This window comes from Nicotiana sylvestris, chromosome 1 (assembly GCF_000393655.2).
Source record: "Nicotiana sylvestris chromosome 1, ASM39365v2, whole genome shotgun sequence".
Taxonomy (NCBI): domain Eukaryota; kingdom Viridiplantae; phylum Streptophyta; class Magnoliopsida; order Solanales; family Solanaceae; genus Nicotiana; species Nicotiana sylvestris.
Window position 1 is genome coordinate 168,661,679 of NC_091057.1, and position 18,259 is coordinate 168,679,937.

An 18,259-nucleotide genomic window follows, 5' to 3' on the forward strand; every position below is an offset into this window, starting at 1 on the left:
CGAAAATCACGTGCTCACAGTATACAAGATTGGAATGCGGAGACTCAACTATTTGAAACAAGGTTTTCATTAGGGGGAGTAAAATACGCGATGCACTCTTTTTTCCTTACTAAGATTTTTTTCCCACGGAGCTTTCCTTACAATGTTTTTAATGAGGCACCTAGCAATGCGTATTACTAAATATGTGTGCTCTTTTTCCTTCACTAGGATTTTTTTCCACAAGGTTTTTCCTAGTAAGGTTTTAATGAGGCACATTATCTTTTAATGAACATCCAAGGGGGAGTGTTATAAATATATATATTATATTATGGATGTTTATTTAGTACTCCGTTGTAAATCAGCTTCCTGAAGAAGCTTATCCATATGGGACTATGCGGTAAATATGGTTATCTATTTAGTACTCTATTGGAAATAAGCTTCCTGAAGAAGCTTATCATTTCGGTACTCCGTTATGGATAAATATTACCCCCGACAGAAGATTATCTATATTTGGTACAGTGGCAGCTTACAAGCAACTTACAAGAAGCTTACACAGCAGCTTACAAGCAACTTATACAGCAGTTTGTTGTAGCAGTTTCCACAGCAGCTTGTAGTAGCAGCTTACACAGCAGCTTCCGTTCTTTTATAAATAGAGGAGATTTCAGTTCATTACATGAATTTGAAGTTGAATAATAAATCTCTCTTTCTCTTAGTACTTGTCTTCGGTTTCTTTACTTTAAAATCTTTATTTTATAACAATTTGCAATTTTTTTAAAAAAAAATTTCATTTTATAACAGTGAGTAAATGGTTATGCTAGAGTGAAAAGTAAAAGGTAAATGGTTATGCTAGGATCTTTACCACTTGTTTTTTTCTCTGTTATGTCTCTGTCCATCCCACAGAAACCAAGATCGCCGGTTTACAACGAACAAAACTCCCGCGTTTTACAAGGCAGCAAACCCTTTTGTAGTTTCATCAAAACCATTGTCCCCAAGAAATGGCAAAACCGAATCTTTCAGACTCAGAAACAGAAGAGAGAAACTCAGGCTCAAGCTCGGACTCAGGTGGCTTTCCGGTGGAAATGGAACCCCAAAGCACCGGGAAAATCACAGAGTATGAGAAACAAAGAATGAAGAGAATTCAAGAAAACAAAGCAAGAATGGAGGCTATGGGTCTCCATAATATGGCAACTTCTTTGATGGGTTCTTCCCAAAAACCCCAGAAAAAAGGCAAGGACAAAAAGGGGAAAAAGAAAGTGGTTGATGAAGATGAAGATTATGAGCCAGCTCAAAGTGAGGACCTTTCAAGTGCTTCAGGCGAAGAAGATGAACAAAATGATGTGGATTATGATGTTTCAAAGTCCCAATTGAAAAAGGTACAACCTTTTTACTTTTTCTGTTGATTAACTAAAATAAGACTAAGGTAATTTGTTTTTGCGTCTGAAAGATTTTAGCTTTTTTGGGAAAGATTGTAAATTTTTGTGAAAGGTACAAATTTTCAGGTGCAAAAGCACAGTATGGAGCAAGAAATCTGTTATGCTCTATCTTTTACTTTGCTTTTACTTCTTTATGTTATTTTGTGTGCATTGATTGTATTTTGTAGTTTTGTTTTTATGCTTATGATTAGTATAAAAAATGAGTTACACCATTTTCATATGAAAAGTAATGGAAAGCAACAATGTCATACCTTTCCTTTTATACTGTCTAGTAGAAACTCTTAACTAAGAAATCTAAACCCCTTAGAAGAATTATGTTTGTGGTTTTTGTTAAATGAGTGGATTCTACACTGATGATGTCAAAAAGCAACTACTATCAAAGGAGTCTATTATGTGCATCCTGAGCTCTAAAACTTTTCATGAAGACAGGATGCATTCCTTATGTTATCGTGTGTTGAGCATCTGAAAACTGATGTTCCTGAATATTGTTAGCTGGGAAAAACAACACATGAATGACGTGCATACTACAACTACTTTGAATTAAGGCATCTAAGTACATCTGAATTCTTAGCCGCGGAGCTGTCCGTGAGGGAAGGCTGCCATCATAATGCGCTTGTCCTGCATTTAACCCTTTTTATTTGCTTCCGCAGTTGGATAGACGAAATACTCCAGTTTGGTATCCTTTTAATTTTCATTGAATCTCTTATTGCAGTCAAAGAAAAAAACTCAAACTCCTAAGAAGAGAGTTTCTAATACAACGTTACCAACTGACAAGGATTTTGTCGATGATGATGCCGCCTTAATGCAGGTGAAATATATTATTATTCAGTCTTATTGACACGCATATGCATATATAAAAACCGAAAGATACATGCGCATTACTCTTATGTGGGAGGCTGAGTAAAACTTATGTATGTGCAGGCTATTGCCTTGTCACTACAAGATTCTGCAGGTTTTCTGAATCTTGCAAATAAAGTGCCTACACAAGTCACCAATGCAGATTCTGCTCATAAGGCCAGTAACGAAAAAACTCTTTCCAAAAAGGCCAGTAACGAAAAAGTAGGTTCCTGCAATCAGGGAGATACTACTGGGAAAAGGAAGAGAAAACAACAGGTACGTTTTATTATTTACTTTACTAAATCAGTGAAAATTCTGAAACTTTCTCATACTCCTTCCTTATGCTTGGGTACTTTACAATTGTTTTTACCAGACAAGAAATCGAGTGCAGATGACTGAGGATGACTTGATTATGCATTTCTTTCAGTTTGATGGTAATGCTGAGTCTGCATTGTATGGTTTCATCCAGTTTTTGGTCTACAATACTGAAACTTTTTTATGTGATGTCGCATGTACTTATGGCATGTCGTAGCATCAAATTTCTTTGGTTTGTATTCTAGATTGATTGTATATGCTCCACCAATTAGTTGGTATCTTTCTCACAGAAGCTGGAAAAGGGAGTATAAGTCTCAGAGATTTACGGAGAGTGGCAGCTTCCCATGATTTTACATGGTCAGATGAGGAGATGGCAAAGATGATACATTGCTTTGATTCTAACGGAGATGGAAAGGTACTTGTTTCCTTTAAATTTTGAACTTTTTTGGTTTCTAAAACTACAAAAGCATTTCGTATTCAGTGAAGGCCTAAGTTTTGGATAAGATTCAAAGAGGAAGAGATCAGGGAGGACTGGTTCTACTAATATCAAATTTTTGTTGCTTTCATGCTTGGGTTGAATGTAGACAAGTCAAAGCAATTAATCATAAACTAGCCATTAAGGCACACTACCCTCTATCCTCCCCAGACCCTGCTAGTAGGATTTTTCTGGGTCATTGTTGTTGTTGTAGCCATTGAGGCACATTAAGTTGTTTGGGCTTTATAGATTATTAGTTACTTAGATTTAATTAGTTATATGGAGGTAGGTTATCACCCATCTGCAACTGAAAAGAAAAAAAAAAGTGGCTAATCCTGTTTGTTGTTTTCTTTTGCTAGGTTCTTGAAAAAATCTTTTTCCATGACCTTCAATGGGAGAAAAACTAACTAAAAACCTGTACAGTTGTTTTTTCTGGTTCTTTGTTGTAGCTATAGTATTATTTCGTAAATGATGTGTGCTAAGATAACAAAAACGATGACAATAATGATTTGGTCCACGTCTATCTGTCCTATAATGTATGTTTTAAAGCTGTATGCTTTAAATTTGTCAATTATTCTTGTTTTTTCTAATTCCTTTCTACCCTGTTGTAACGGTGTATTGCAGTTGAGCCTGGATGATTTTCGCAAGATTGTGGTCAGATGCGATATGATAAAAGGTTCCGAAGATGCTGCTTGATGATGTATTCAAAGAGTACTTAAATCTTTTAAAGAAATGGAGGACTGTGTGTCTATTGAACATAACTGGCTGACTTCATGTCACTACCTTAGTGAGAGGGGAAATGTTATAGCTAAAAAGTTAGACAACTTGGAAAAAAAATAAAAAAGTTCTCGGAATCTCGCACAAGATGAACTGACAATTGCAACGGGATTCAAATGATGGATTCAGAAGAGAAGTCATATAGTGATTTTTGCTTAGAATGGAAAGGAAAGAAGGGTTATTTTAACCTAAGATATTAGTACAATCAATAGTATCCTCTCCTTTTGCTTTCATTCTGAATTCTTCCAGCCAACATGTTGTAAATTCTTCAAAAAGACGGCCATTGAATGTTGGAACGCAATGACCTCATATTAACTCTCTGGTCATAGGAGGTCTTATCCTCCATTAACTTTAACCAGTTATTTTGCTTTGTTTTCCTTCTTAAGAGGAGCTTTGCTCATTCTTGTATATGCATTACTGTGTTAACATATCAAAGCCCTTCAAATTTGATGGAATTGTTAGTTTATCGCAGCTTACTAGAATGAAGTGTGTTAGTCTGCCAGCCAAGTTTATGATCCTATAGCTCAAGTTATCAGAAACAATCCAGCTTGGAGTTAGTTTTGGTAATGGTAGTCCCTATTTGAAGATCATATAATTATCACTATTGGCTTAGGTACTGTATATTTCTCCAAGAAAATAACCAGATATTTGATTATTTGTTCGTCGCTACTGCTAGATACTTAAATGAGTTTTGCAGCGAAATAAAGCTGATCAATATCGAATCACTTACGTATGTATTCAAGAGAAATGTCATAACCCAAGATACCAAACTATTATACTAGATTTTTGTTATTCATTGTTCCGCCAGGTTGCACCTTCTTTCTCTCAATCAATTACTGAACTATACCTCAGTCTCAAACTTTGAGTCAGCTGTCTGAATCCTCTATCCGTTCTGCTTAACTCAAAACAATCTTACTCCAGTATTGTTTACCTCTAATGATAATTCTAAAGTTCACAAGCTTTGAGCTAAAGTTGGTTGAATACCTAGTCTTGCTGGGGACTGAAAAGTTCGAGAATACCAATCAGTCCTACCAGAATGAACTACTAATTATCCTTACATAGCAGCACTATACCAGAAATCTTATTTTGTGCAACTTTCAGTTTTCCAAATAGCTAGCCATCCTATACAGTTTTCAAGTTTGCCTGCTGGTGGAGCTCGAATGAGATTCAACCTCTAAACATCATATGTTTATAACTAGAAAATTGCATAACATAAGATATTAGAGAGGATGAAATCTCAAGAAATAAGGTTGTAACTATAAATGTAAAACTAGTCTAAGTAAATCAAAACCGTCTGTCCATACCAATAAGATCACATCAACTCTAAAAACTCAGTGAACAGACACACTAGCTGCAGCACAAGTCCCATAATCAGGAGGTATGCTTAATTGGCACTAAAATGTCTCCTCCACATGTAGGCAAAGGATGTCAAATGCAGTTAGTCACACGATGAAGCTCTTGAGCTCACATTACAGAAACAGATTAAAACCTGTCTTGTACATTTCAGTCAACCAGACAACTAATGATACAAAGCTTTACTGGATTAGTCACCTTTTTCTTCAAGGTTCTATAATTTTTTAAACACTTGGGGCACTGACGATACAGCAGCAACCTCTTAGTGGTCATGTCTTCTTGAGAAGATAGCCAAGAAAGATCCCAAGCAGTCCAACAATAACAACATACATAAATGGAATTCCGCCACGACTTCTGCTGCTTTCACGCTTCAAGAACTCCTGCATCCAACAAGGTTCATGAAGTTTTAAGGATAACATTCAGAAGGCCACAATAAATTTCTTGCAGTGCCATAATGGGAAAAGATGCCACTCGGTTCTGTGTCAAATATTTGGAATACAATTACAGTTCAAGAGCCAGTGACTTCAAAATGCAGTAGCCTGACACTTAATTCTCTTACACGGCAGCAACAAATATAGCAATTAGCTAATCATACAGTCACCAAAAAGCAAGTGAGAGCTCATGATTAATCAATTCATTACCAAAATAATGAAAATGCCACACGCTAGCCCGCCCTTAAAGGTAGCCCATGCAAACATGAACTGACGACGAGGTTCTCTAATTGCCTGACCTTTTTTGAGGTCCACTGCGCAGCTTATCAAGATATATCATCATTTTCCATAATAAAAGATTTCATCTTATGTCCACACAAATTAAAGAAAGAATGTGCTTCATCCATGTGATTAAGAAAAAGGCAATGCTTTCCCATAGCATTTTTGTTGCGCGGACTCTCCAAAATACTGCCGCACCCGTGTCGGATTCTCCAAAAATATACTGCTTGTGGAGAATCCAGCACGCACCCGGCGATATTTTCGGAGAGTCCGAGCAACATAGTATAGCAACGGAGAGGGATGCAGTTATCAAACAAAGGGAACAAATAAAACAAAGGATGCTTGCCTCATCAATGCAGAAAGGTTATACAATGGCTTGACCAACTAACAGAATGCTTGTTCTATGCTTGACCTACTAACAGAATGCCATGTCCAGACCTCAAGATCCACTTACGTAGTTAACATATCTGACCATGTAATTGAAAAATCTTATTTCTCTCAATCACCCTCTGTCGTTGCCTAAATACCCAAACACCATTGCAGCCCAGTGCACAAAGCATCCCGCATTTACGCAGGATCCGGGGAAGGGCCGCACCCCAAGGGGTGTAATGTAGACAGTCTATCCTAATGCAAGCATTGATGGTTGCTTCCACGGCTCGAACCCGTGGCCTATAGGTCACATGGAGACAACTTTACCATTGCTCCAAGTACAATCTTTAGCCCTCTCTAATCAGCTATTAATTGAAGCTCAATTCTTTTTTTCTGAGCCCTTCAATCTCTTTAAAGAGAAGGAAAAAAGAAAGAAAACTATCTTTGGTGTAAGCAAGAATACATGGAAGATCTAGAGTCTTTTGTTGATGTTTTAGGATCCTTGTAAGTAGGTTAAGGCTTAATGTACTTCTGTTCCACCTTTTGTAACAATGGATGATTGCACTAGCTTTGGTGCAGTTAATAAATATACAACAAATGTTACCTTCTAAAAAAAAAAAAAAAAAAAGAATACAGAAAGATCAATTCTGAAATTGCTGATACATCCTGTAAGATATAGTGAGAAGTTGCAAGAATTCTGATAAGACGGAAAAAAACAGTAAAATATATTTATAATTTTCTATATTAAAGCCCTTACCAGTTCTTGCTGAAGCTTGTTACTTTGCTGCATTGCAGAATTTTTCTCCGCTGTCAGCTTCAAAATTAGTGTTTTTGCCTGCAAATAAAAGAAAAAGAATCCTCAATCTTTTGTTTCCTTAAAAAGTTATTCTGCATCTTTTCTTCTCCAAAGCGAAGAACAGTGTACAGTGATCCAGGTTTAGTTATAACGACAAACTTTACGGTCTGTAACATCCACCTATTATGAAGCAAGTATTCATTTGAATGGGCGGAAAGAAAATTTTAAACAGTACATTTGCTGAAGCCAAAAAAAACAGCCGAAGCAGTCATTAGTTACACTTGTAATTTACAAAAGCCTAAAAAATGACTAGAGCTACAAAATAAATATTTTATACAGCTAATAATATATGCAAGAAAACGAATGTGTCTTCTACCATCATAGAACCAAATGATTCCGCTCAAACTTCAGAGAGAGATTTTAGACTGACAGGTTTTCTCCTACCTATCTTGAATTCTTCTAGCATCACTGTTCGTGGTCCAAGTTAAAATATTAAGCCAGAAGAAGTGAAGAACATAGTAATACCAGCTCTTACATACCAAAGGATCAAATACACAGATATATGAAATTTCGTAGAAGATGATTGCATGTCCAATATAGCATTGATCATGAGAATAAACCACTTCAAAAAAGGAAAGGTTATCCAAATAACAACACATCATTAAAATAAAACTGCCCACAATAGGTGGCCAACACAACAAGAAAAGGAATATGACTTTGTAATTCTTCTGGAATAAAGGATGTCTTCACCAAGCAAAAGTTTGATCTACAACAAACTAGCAAAACTTTTAACACAATAAAGCTCCATTATGAGTTGTCTATATTAGATTAAATTTCCTAGCAATTTTTTTCTTCTGTAAGCAACAATTTATTTCTCTCGTAAAGTAGTTATCACGCATGCATGTATAACAACATTTTGAGCCAAAATGACAAAGAAAAGCACCACCTATATTACAGGTAAAAAGATGGAGGCTGGGTCAGAAATAATGAGGAACTATACATGAGATTTATAACAGCTTTTGATACATAGCCCAAATCAACTAGCTTTGCAGGGAGTTGTCCTTTTTGACGGAATGGGTGCATGGTGGAGATAAGAGTACAGAGAACATGCTATGAACTTACAAAACTTCAAGGGCGAGAAAGTTCAATTAGAGAATTTGTTTATAAGAATTAAAAAGATATGCCTATTGGCTCTCCTAAGTACTAGGGAGAGGTGATTAGGCAGGACATAGCGCTGCTTCAGCTCACGGAGGACATGACCGTTGATAGAAGGGTGTGGAGGTCGAGGATTAAGGTAGAAGGTTAGTAGGTAGTTTATAGTTGTTCACCGATAGTCTTAGTAGCATGCATGTCCCTTCATATTCTTAAATTTTTATTACGTTATGTGGTTTTGTTCGCCTCAGGTATTGTATTCCCTGTTGCTATTATTTGGTACTACTTATCCTTTATATCTCCCTTTTCTTTCCTCTTCCATCTTCCCTTCTTCCTTGCTTTCCTCTTCTTCTTATTGCCCTTCCTGAGCCGAGGGTCTATTGGAAACAGCCTCTCTCTCTGCATTAGGTAGGGGTAAGGTCTGCGTACAGACTACCCTCCCCAGACCCCACTTGTTGGGATCAAACTGGGTTTGTTGTTGATATTGTTGTTGTTGTCTATTGGCTCTCCTGAGGGAAGCTTGATAATTTCAGCTATCCCTCAACAAGTGAAGTGGTTTGCCATTCTTCCTCAAATTACCGGTGTTTTATAGCTCAACCTTTGTAGCAAAGATCAGTTGATATGCCTGATCCAGACTGAGTTTTTAACCACAATCAGGAGGTAAGCAGGTATTTAACTGGCTAAGATATTTAGAATTTAATACATTCTCATTTATTTCATTGTGATACTGGAAATTAGGATATTGGGGCAATGTTTTTATTCATTTGCAAATGAAGAAAAAAGAAGTATACAATGATACTCCACTGAATGCAAAGGGCATAGCATATCCAAAGTACCTTTCCCATTGGTCAGTTATCATTCTGATTAGACAATCAAGGAACACTATATTCCATACCACGTGGTATACCTAGTGCTAAAAAAAGGGACCTTGAACCTAACTCAACCTCGAAGTCCAGCTCGTGAGTTGAGGATTGTCCAAGGCCATATAAAAAGACTAATGTCCATTTCATCAAACCCCCAAAAAAAAGAAAAAAGAAAAGGAGACAACTGTCCATACCCTCAGCAAGTGTAAGACTAACATCCTGGCACGCCCAGGACTGAACATCTGGAGCGTGGACAAGGCCCACGCCCACATCGGCCCAATATCAGGGATGCGTTTGACTCTATTATAATACCACATTAAGAAAAATAGACATTGGACCTAAGTCAACGCAAAAGTTAGCTCGTAAAGTGAGGATCATACAACACCATATAAAGAGACTAGACTATGGCTGATCCCTCAACCAATGTGGGGCTAACACCTTGCAATTAGAAAACATAATAATAAAGTCAAATTAAAAACGACAGTATTCCAAGATAAATCTTGGCCACTTTATAAGAGCAAAACACTGGAAAGGTGGAAAAAAGATAGACACACAAACCAAACAATTCTCAATGCTCAAATGCCAAGGCCCTAGAAAGATTGCCATGTTTAATATACCTTTTGCTATAATTCCCCCCCGGAATCCTCATTAAGATGCATCTAGAAACTGGACAACTACTTTCAGTTGTTTCATTCAGCCTCAATTTTGGAAGTTTGGATTTGATGTAAACATTAGCACGTATCCATTCTTCTCTATTCACTATTCCGTAAAAGTAACCCATCCCCTCTAGTTTTCAAGTCAGCATTTTCTTTAATTTGACGACTGAACACTGAAGCATTTTGCTTTCATGTTCCCCATTTAGCAACTGAGAGCACAAAAGCTTTTCTACCTAGTGAGTCAGTCATCATTGGTTAACGGTTGATTTATAAGAGCAATTATACAAAGAAAAATAAGTTGTACTCAGGAAGAATTTATCTGCTGCTAGCCATATTTGACCTTAACTCACATCAAGGGATTGACTTCATTGTCTGTAGCAACCAATATAAAAAGGTGGCTTCCAAATTCTTTCTCTTCAAATAGCCTACACCGGATGTTCGAAACAGACTGAAATCTATATGTAATCCCCTTCTAGAACTAATTATTATTATATATGAAAGTCCCCTATATAACATCTATAAAATGTAGTCTTTCGGTTTTTCGTTTTTGTCTTTGAGAGGGCGGAGAGCGTGATCACACCTTATAAGCCAAATAAGACAGGATGAAAAACCTTCTAAAGTTAACGAAGGTATGCAATAATCTGTTTATCGGAAGAAATCCAGGCAGCTAAAAATGCAAATATATGAAGGGAAAAAAAACTCTAACCAACCACTAAGAACAACAAAGTTTACAATGAATAGACATCAATAGAAGTTCTCCCTAAATGCACAGAAAACAATATGGTAACATTAAACTGTGTTGAAAATACTAAACAAACAGGCACAACTAGGACTACCATGAACGGGACTAGGATTACCATGAATGCGATGAGGGAAATTCTTGAAAGCTGCAAAGTCATGGTTATCAAGTGATATATACTGAATAATGGACAATATGCCACAGCAACAATAAGCAAAATAAATGCTAGCCACACAATGTTGACTCCAAGATACTAGAAACTTAGTCGTTCCTGTTGACATGAGTACATACTTGACAACAAAGATAATAACACAAATCAAGTAACTTATCAGTCACCAGAGAAACATCATAAATTCTGGAAAATGAAAACTACCTCTGATGAGTTGTCCTGTGGCTCAGCATATGTCCTTGAAGCCTGCATAACAACGGGATATCTCATTTTCCATTTGAATCCTGCTAGCTTTTTACCCCAAAAAAGAAATCTTTAATCTTCAAATTCATAAGGATAAGACACCTAAAAACTCACATTGTGGAACTCAGCTCCATTTTCAGATATAGAAGCTCTAGGTGAGGAACCTTCCTCAGAACCCTCCCGCACAGGTGATGGTGGTTGAGGTGGAACATAAGCTACTCTCAACTTGCACTCGTCAACATGATTCCCTGATTCCTTGTTGAACTAAAAAACCAAAATACCCGCGGATAAACCATGCTACTTCTCGTCAATTAACAATTAGCAGAACAGAAATAATAATAAGAACAAATATTTCAAAATCAATTAACACTTCAAACAACAATAACAACCACAACAACAAAACTTTAATAATCTTTACCATTTCTGGAGTAATATCCTTAGGCGTAGTTCCAGGGCCTACCACGACACTTTGAAGCAGGAACTTATCCTTGCATTGCATGTCTGGTGGTGCCTCTTTTTGTGCTTGCATTGTAACTGAACCCATAAATTGTATAAACAATTACCAAAAAAAAAAAACATCAATATCAACTATTACTACATCTTAATCCCAAACTACTAATAATTACAACACCAATTACTAGTAAAAAGATATTTAGCAAACTCAAAAGAACATGCAGCGGCATACGTATAAGGAGAACTCTGTGTGTGTGTGTGTGTGTGTGTGTGTGAGAGAGAGAGAGAGAGACCTGTGACATCACAGGTAGAGTGAGGCATCACAATTCCAGTGTTAGGCCTTACACAGTACTTCTTTGGATTCGTCGTCTTCACCTAAATTCCAAAAAGAAAATGTAATCACAACAAAATAAATAAATAAATAAATAATTACAGTAAATTTGCATGATACCTTGAAGGCAACATAGTTATCGGATTTGTTGGTCAATTGCAAGGAGCATGAGATCTGCTTCTTCAATTCGACTATTCAACATAAGAAGAAGAAAAACAAAATCAAAACAAGAGAACAACAGACGGATCTAACAAGTTCAACAAGGTAGAAAATGTTACAGGGAAACTGAAGCTCAATAGGTTCGATTTGAAGTAGCTCTCCGTTACTCATTTCGACAGCGATCTTCTCTATATAATATAATATTTTAGGTATCTGCCGGAGATTCTATTTTTAGGACGGATTCGGACGGTTTCCGGCGACGGAGGTGGGATTTGGAAGTTGTTTAGCGGCGAGGATCTCGAGGTGAAGAGAAATGATTGGGTTTTTACAAAAATTGGGAATTTTATTTAGGATTATGGAGAGAGACAGAGAAAAGGAGGGAGAAAAAGAGAGAGTGATGCCAAGTAAGAAAGAAACGTGGGACAGTGTCTTTTGTCTGACTTCTACCCATGCTGGCGCATGTTTAAATTCCGTAAGCGGCTTTTTTCCTTGTTAGGTGATAATACTAATATATCAGCACAAAATTTAAGAAATTTTTTTAAAAATTATATTTAAAATAAGTCTGAGATATAAAAATGTTATAGTTATTTGTACTTACTAAAAAGAAAAGATATTGTTATTGTTGACTCCCAATCGAGAACAAAGTTAAACAAAATATTTATTAGCAAATTTGGACCTTTTGCCTTTCTCTTTTATTGTTGTCTCCAATGAAGAATTAAATTATATATAATTGGCAATATAACAAAAATTCTTGCATTACATGTTGAGAACGTAACTTACTACCTTTTGGGAGTAAACTTAATTTTAATAATTTGATACAAAAATAATATTTATAATATCTGCAAAATAATAATAACAACAATAATACAGTAAAATCTCATAAATAAAATTTAAGAAGAATAATATGAATGACCTTACCTCTATCTTGTGTCTGAACCGTTCCTTCTAGCAAGTAATTCACTTAACTAAAACCTTTTAGTTGTCATCTAACGTTTCTATTAAAGTTTAAGAGATACAATCAAAGTTTTCGGTTTGACCTTTAAGTTTCGTTACTCCCTTTTGAATATTTGTAAAAATTGCACGGGTGCCTTATTTGGTCGCCCTAATTTAACATATATCCATTTTTTAAAATTTTTTTAACTTGTACATACTTTTTAAACAATTTCAGCCTCCTTTCTCTTCTCCTTCTCAAAGTTTTATCTTTTTTTTTTCTAGAAGTAAGGTTCATCCCTATCTTCTTCTTCTTATTTCTCCGGTGAGTCCTATAAATTTTCAATCATTTTTTCCTTTTCGCTGACACCCTCAGCTATAAAGGTTCTATCTTGGTTTTGCAACTTGAATCTTATGCACAATTTTGGTGTGAAAATGGGACAAGAGAAATTAATTATTAATTTTATATTGTTGTTTGGTGAATTGGGTCCGGGGGAAATTGGAGATTTCAGTTGTCGATTGAATGGGTAATGTATTGATGTTTCTTGGTTCCTGTTAATGTTGTTTTAAGTTACTTCGTGTGGGTACAACATTCCCCATAGAGCTCTAGAGCTGAAGTTCGCCAGTTACAAACAAAAACTTTAGCTCTAGAGCTTGAAGTTCGTCAGTTACAAAACAAAAACTTCAGCTCTAGAGCTAAAGTTCGCCAGTTACAAAACAAAAACTTCAGCTCTAGAGCTGAAGTTCGCCAGTTACAAAAACAAAAACTTCAGCAATTACAAACAAAAACTTCAGCACACTTGGTTCAACACACTTGCTACTTCAGTCTCGTCTACTAGAATGCTGAAGTTTTGCATGATTGTCTTTGCTACTTCAGCCTCGTATGCTGAAGTTATGCGAAAAAGTGGGTACGCTTGCAAATTTTTTTACAAAGCGGACACAAGTTAAAACGTAACCCAAAAAGCGGGTATAGATACAAATGCCCGAATACTTCTCCTTTAGGAAATTTGTTTTACTTTTTTAAGTTCCCTATTGTAGGTTTAACTTTCCCATAGTGAAATTAATTATGAAATAATAACAGTCATAAGAAAATGGAGCTTGCAATTGTTGAAAGGCATTTCTCTCTACCTCTTATTATTATTCATAAAAGAGATTATAGCAATTAATTTTAACACAACTTTTCTTTTATATATTTCTTGAAATGCTGAAGCCTGGAAACACTTATTTTTTCACTTAAGATTTTTTTTAAAAAAACAGATTCTATGTAGGTGCAAAAGCTGAGGAAAACTTGGCTTGGAATGTTGTCTTCAACCGTACCTTAGCTATTGATAATTCATGTTGTCATATTTAATTTTTATCCTGAAAAATATTCGGGCACAAGAAAAAAATTATATTTCATTTTGGAAAGCCAGCGAGTAAAATAAAAGAAAGGAAACTTTTTCTCAAATAAGTCATTCATTGTTGGATTCGGTCAATGTTTCACCAAAAATCTGAGTCCTTGGTCAAAGCTAAAAGAGAAATTCGGGTTACTGATAATCAGGAGACAAAAAATAAAATACTTTTGAGAACAATGGTAGAAGGTAAATAGATAAGTATTTCAGTGTATTCTCAATAGTATTTCGTGTCCTTACAAATGATGATACTTCTTCCTTTTATAGATCATTCTAGGTAAAGGAATAAAGCATCAGCTTTAATGATATAATCATGAGCAATAAATGACATTAAATAAGCCGTTATACAATCATTCCTATTAAATACCAACTTTATAACGTATCAGACATTTAATAATGAATTTGGACTCCTTTCTGTCATCTGATCCTTGCTTTCAATGCCTTCTAATCCGTTGGCTGTAAATAATTTAAATTGGTACGAGACTCGTATCTATACATCGTCTCGTGCCTATTTAAATTCTTCTTCTCGTGGCTGTTTTCACCGTGCCTCTTAGTCAATTGCTGTTCTTTGACCATTCAACTAATCCACGTGCCATGCCACATCATTTTTAATATAAATTCAGTTTTTTCCCAATACAGATAGTCCCCCCACTTTCCATTTTTTTTATCAATTAAATAATTGGGAAGTGGATCTTCATGTAAAAAGAACTTTTGCCACAATTAATGCTCATGACAGTACTAACGTCTCAGCAGTCTTTTCCATTTAATGTTCTGTCCATGTGTCATTTTATAATTGATTCTGCTATTCATACCCTTCTTCGAGACTTCTTCATTCTCACTATTTACGAAGTGATAGCTGCCTTTATTATAGGCTTTTCATCATTATACTTTAAAAGTTGACGGTTCCCATTTTACACATAACTTTGTCTTCCTTTGTCTTCTTCACAAATTTTCAGCACATACTTTCTTCTTAACAATGTCTTCTTCAAACCCTAACCGTAAAAAAGTTCCAATTCTATATCAGTTCCCCAACGCCCCTGTTAGACACAGAAGAGGTGGAGGAAGTAGGCTTCGAACAGGGTTAGAATCTACGGCGGCTCCTCTGGTTCTTCTTCAAGGAGTTTTATCCCAAAAGCCCCTTCTTCTAAAAGTAGGGAAATTCTTGATACTTCTCAAGAACCCTCAGTCGATGATATAGTTCCCGGCGATTTGTCTTTTGAAAGTGACAAAACGTCTCTTCAAAAACAAATTAAAAATTTAGAAAGAGCCGATACTTACCCAACATTAGTAACCGAGCTTACAATCCCCACCATAAGAAGAGATTGTAACTGGAAGGATAGTCTCCGAATGTCAATTCCTTCCCCAAATCAAAGAATTTCCTCTTTTAGAAATGGGTATTCTTCTGTTTACACTTACCCCTTCACTTTAGGTTTTAATCCTCCGATTGACCCAGTTATTCTCGATTTTTGTCGTTTCTTTACAATTTGTTTGGCCCAAATTGGTCCATTGGTGTGGAGAACAGTGGCTTGTTTGAGATATTTATCATCCAAGGCCAATGTCAATTTCACCTTTTCTCATCTCATTCATCTATACCATCCCAACTTAATACGCCATGGGGTTTTCACCTTAACTGCAAGGAGCAAAAAAGTTTTAGTAAACCCTGAGGATGACAAAGATCGTGGATGGTATATCTGTTACGTTGTTGTCCGTACAGTGGATTTGATTGGCGAAACAAATATTCCCTTTCCTGAGAAGTGGAATTTTGAACGTAAGTTTCCTCTTATTTACCGTACATACTTTTGAGAATTTCAAAAGAATGTTGTTTTTAACCTCGTCCCTTCTTGGTTTTTTGTAGCAACCATGGGAGATGTGGAACCTATTCCCAACTTTCGTGGTTGAGTAGACTCACTTTTGAAGATTGCTACTAGGGAGCAGAGAACTTGGAAATCAATTTCTTCTTTACATGGCTGGAAAGTCAAAACACATGGTATCCACTCCTTTTTAAAAAAAAAATTTGTTTTACATGTTAAGCACTTTTTCCTCAACTTTAATCATGTATATCCATTCTTTAATCAGGATTTGGCATTAGAGGAATGACAGCTGAAGTAGCTATGGCCATTCGCATGTCTGCGAATGCTGCTCTGGATTTAGATAAGGCTCGAGCCTTGCTGCCTAAAAGAAAAGCTACAAAGGAAAGTTCTGAAGAAGAAGAAGAGGAGGGTACCTCCCTAATTACCAGGCCAAGGGCCAGGAGACGAATAATCATTGATAATGAAATTGAAAACATTCCTGCTCGTACCTCCGCCACCGAGCCTGTTTTGATTCAATCTGATGAGGATGCCGAACCAAGAGATAATAATGAGTCAATTCAGCACCTTTTTGACAGTGGTTTCGAGAGTGGCGAGCTCGGACCTGTTTTTGATGAAGCTCCCCTTTCCTCATTTGTTCCTATTTCCTCCATTCCTCTGCCAGTTGTAAGTGTTTCTTTACCAGCTTTAACAACTTCCGTTTGTTTGCCAATTTCTACTGCTCCTATATATGTTCCCTTGGCTGCTTCAACCGCACCTGCTTCTGCTCCGGTGTTGGTTTCTACATCTTTTCCCTCCATTCCTTCCGTTGCTCCTCTTCCCTCTGTTCATCATACAGAGACAGGTTCTAGCAGCGGAAATATAACAATGAGAAGTGTTACTTTGGAGGTTCCTGCCAATCATAGCCTCCTGAGGAAAACCGGCAGAGCCGATGTTTGGCTCGAACCTCTTATTGGAGATATCGAGAAGAAGAAGATGGAGAGCCATAGCTGCTTAACTTTGATGAACGACGTAGTTCATTCTACTTTGAAGGTATTTCAACCAACAAGTTTTTTTTCTCTTTTTTTTTTAAATTATCTTCAATTTCTCATTTCCATGACTTACCTCTGTAGGCTAACCTTATTAGCACGGAATTAATGAGAAGAATTTCTTTACTGGAAAGAAAAGCTCGTGAGTCTGAAAAGTCTGTCCACGAGGCTGAGAAAATAGCTAGGGGAGCCCAACTTGAAGCAACCAACTGGAAGGAGCAGTTCGAAAATGCTCAAGGGACTATAGAAGAGTTGCAAGAAGATAAAAACCTCCTAGAGCAGCAAAACCGTGGTTTAACTTCTGAACTGGCAACAGTCAAAGCCTCTTCAAGCCAATTGAAAAGAGACAAAGAGCTTTTGGAATGCTCTTTGTCAGAACAATTATCCAGAGCTAGTGAAGAAGTTAGAGAGCTGAAGGCACTTTTGGCTAAAAAGGAAGAATATGCAGGAGAGTTAGTGCAAAGCTTGACTCAAGCTCAGGCTGACTTACAGACTTCTTCTGACGAGATTCAAGCCTTGAAGAGTTCTCATGCTTCTCTTGAAGCTTCCCTTGATTCCCATTTAGCTGAAAATCAAATTTTAAAAAACGATCTTGCTATGTGGGAAAAGGAATATGGACTTCTAGAGGAAAATTTTAACATAGAAGTGAGTTGGGCTTTTCTGAATTCTCGTCGTGATGCTTTGACGGAAGCTGCTCAAGAGGGTTTTGACTTGCAGTCTGAACTGGCCAAAGTCATAGATACCATCGAGAAAAGCCAACAGTCTACTGATACTCCTTCTCCTGCCCTTGAAGTTCCTGAAAATGTTGCTATTCCAGCTTCAGAGGGTGAAACTTCTACAACCCAGTCTGTGGAAGTTGAAGCTTCCGTGACAATCCCCTCAATTGAATGATGGTTTTATCCCTTAATTTTTAAAGGATTTTTTGGTGAAAGTCTCCAGTTATCATAATGGGGCAATTGTATAAACTTTTATTGACTAAGTTTCTACTTAGTCTTTTTAATTATATCAAGAAGTTTTATTAGTACTTCAATGTGTTCTACTCTTGCCTTTTCTTTACTTATTTAGGACTTATAGAATAGTTTAGCATTTTTATCCTTTGAAAATGCTTTATGATTCTTCCCATGACTTATTGACATGAGGCTTATAAAAGAGGGCCCTTTTATTTTATCGACACTTAATGAAGAAGACGTCTCAACTTCATAATGGTGTTAAAATACGATGAAAGTAATAGGAAAACACACGTTTTGTATGAAACAACTTTGGCAAGTTTTCATTCATAAACTTTTAACAAGT

The 18,259-nt window shown here is 36.4% G+C and overlaps 2 protein-coding genes and 1 long non-coding RNA gene across 4 annotated transcripts; 2 read left to right on the forward strand and 1 right to left on the reverse strand.

The window, feature by feature from the left end:
* The first annotated feature begins 868 nt into the window (after nucleotides 1–868).
* LOC104220926 (uncharacterized) lies at nucleotides 869–3,876 on the forward strand. 2 transcript variants are annotated; one of them, XR_011406144.1, is made up of 6 exons: nucleotides 869–1,352; nucleotides 2,125–2,220; nucleotides 2,334–2,525; nucleotides 2,623–2,683; nucleotides 2,782–2,979; nucleotides 3,664–3,765. XR_011406144.1 is itself a non-coding variant. In XM_009771890.2 (6 exons), exons 1-6 carry the CDS (start codon nucleotides 975–977, stop codon nucleotides 3,733–3,735), a joined length of 924 nt encoding a protein of 307 aa, XP_009770192.1. In that variant the 5' UTR covers nucleotides 869–974; the 3' UTR covers nucleotides 3,736–3,876. The 2 variants fall into 2 exon arrangements, 1 of the variants encoding a protein (XP_009770192.1); XM_009771890.2 differs by having other exon boundaries at nucleotides 2,855–2,979; nucleotides 3,664–3,876.
* Nucleotides 3,877–5,051: 1,175 nt separating this feature from the next.
* Nucleotides 5,052–12,287, reverse strand: LOC104220925 (vesicle-associated protein 1-2-like). Its single transcript, XM_009771889.2, has 8 exons — nucleotides 11,929–12,287; nucleotides 11,771–11,841; nucleotides 11,613–11,694; nucleotides 11,285–11,400; nucleotides 10,981–11,130; nucleotides 10,828–10,869; nucleotides 7,006–7,083; nucleotides 5,052–5,549 (listed from the first exon to the last, which is right to left on the reverse strand). Exons 1-8 carry the CDS (start codon nucleotides 11,978–11,980, stop codon nucleotides 5,439–5,441), a joined length of 702 nt encoding a protein of 233 aa, XP_009770191.1. The 5' UTR covers nucleotides 11,981–12,287; the 3' UTR covers nucleotides 5,052–5,438.
* Nucleotides 12,288–15,833: 3,546 nt separating this feature from the next.
* Nucleotides 15,834–16,414, forward strand: LOC138880740 (uncharacterized). Its single transcript, XR_011403356.1, has 3 exons — nucleotides 15,834–15,898; nucleotides 15,986–16,117; nucleotides 16,207–16,414. It is a non-coding gene; the product is annotated as an uncharacterized lncRNA (long non-coding RNA).
* Nucleotides 16,415–18,259: the final 1,845 nt, after the last annotated feature.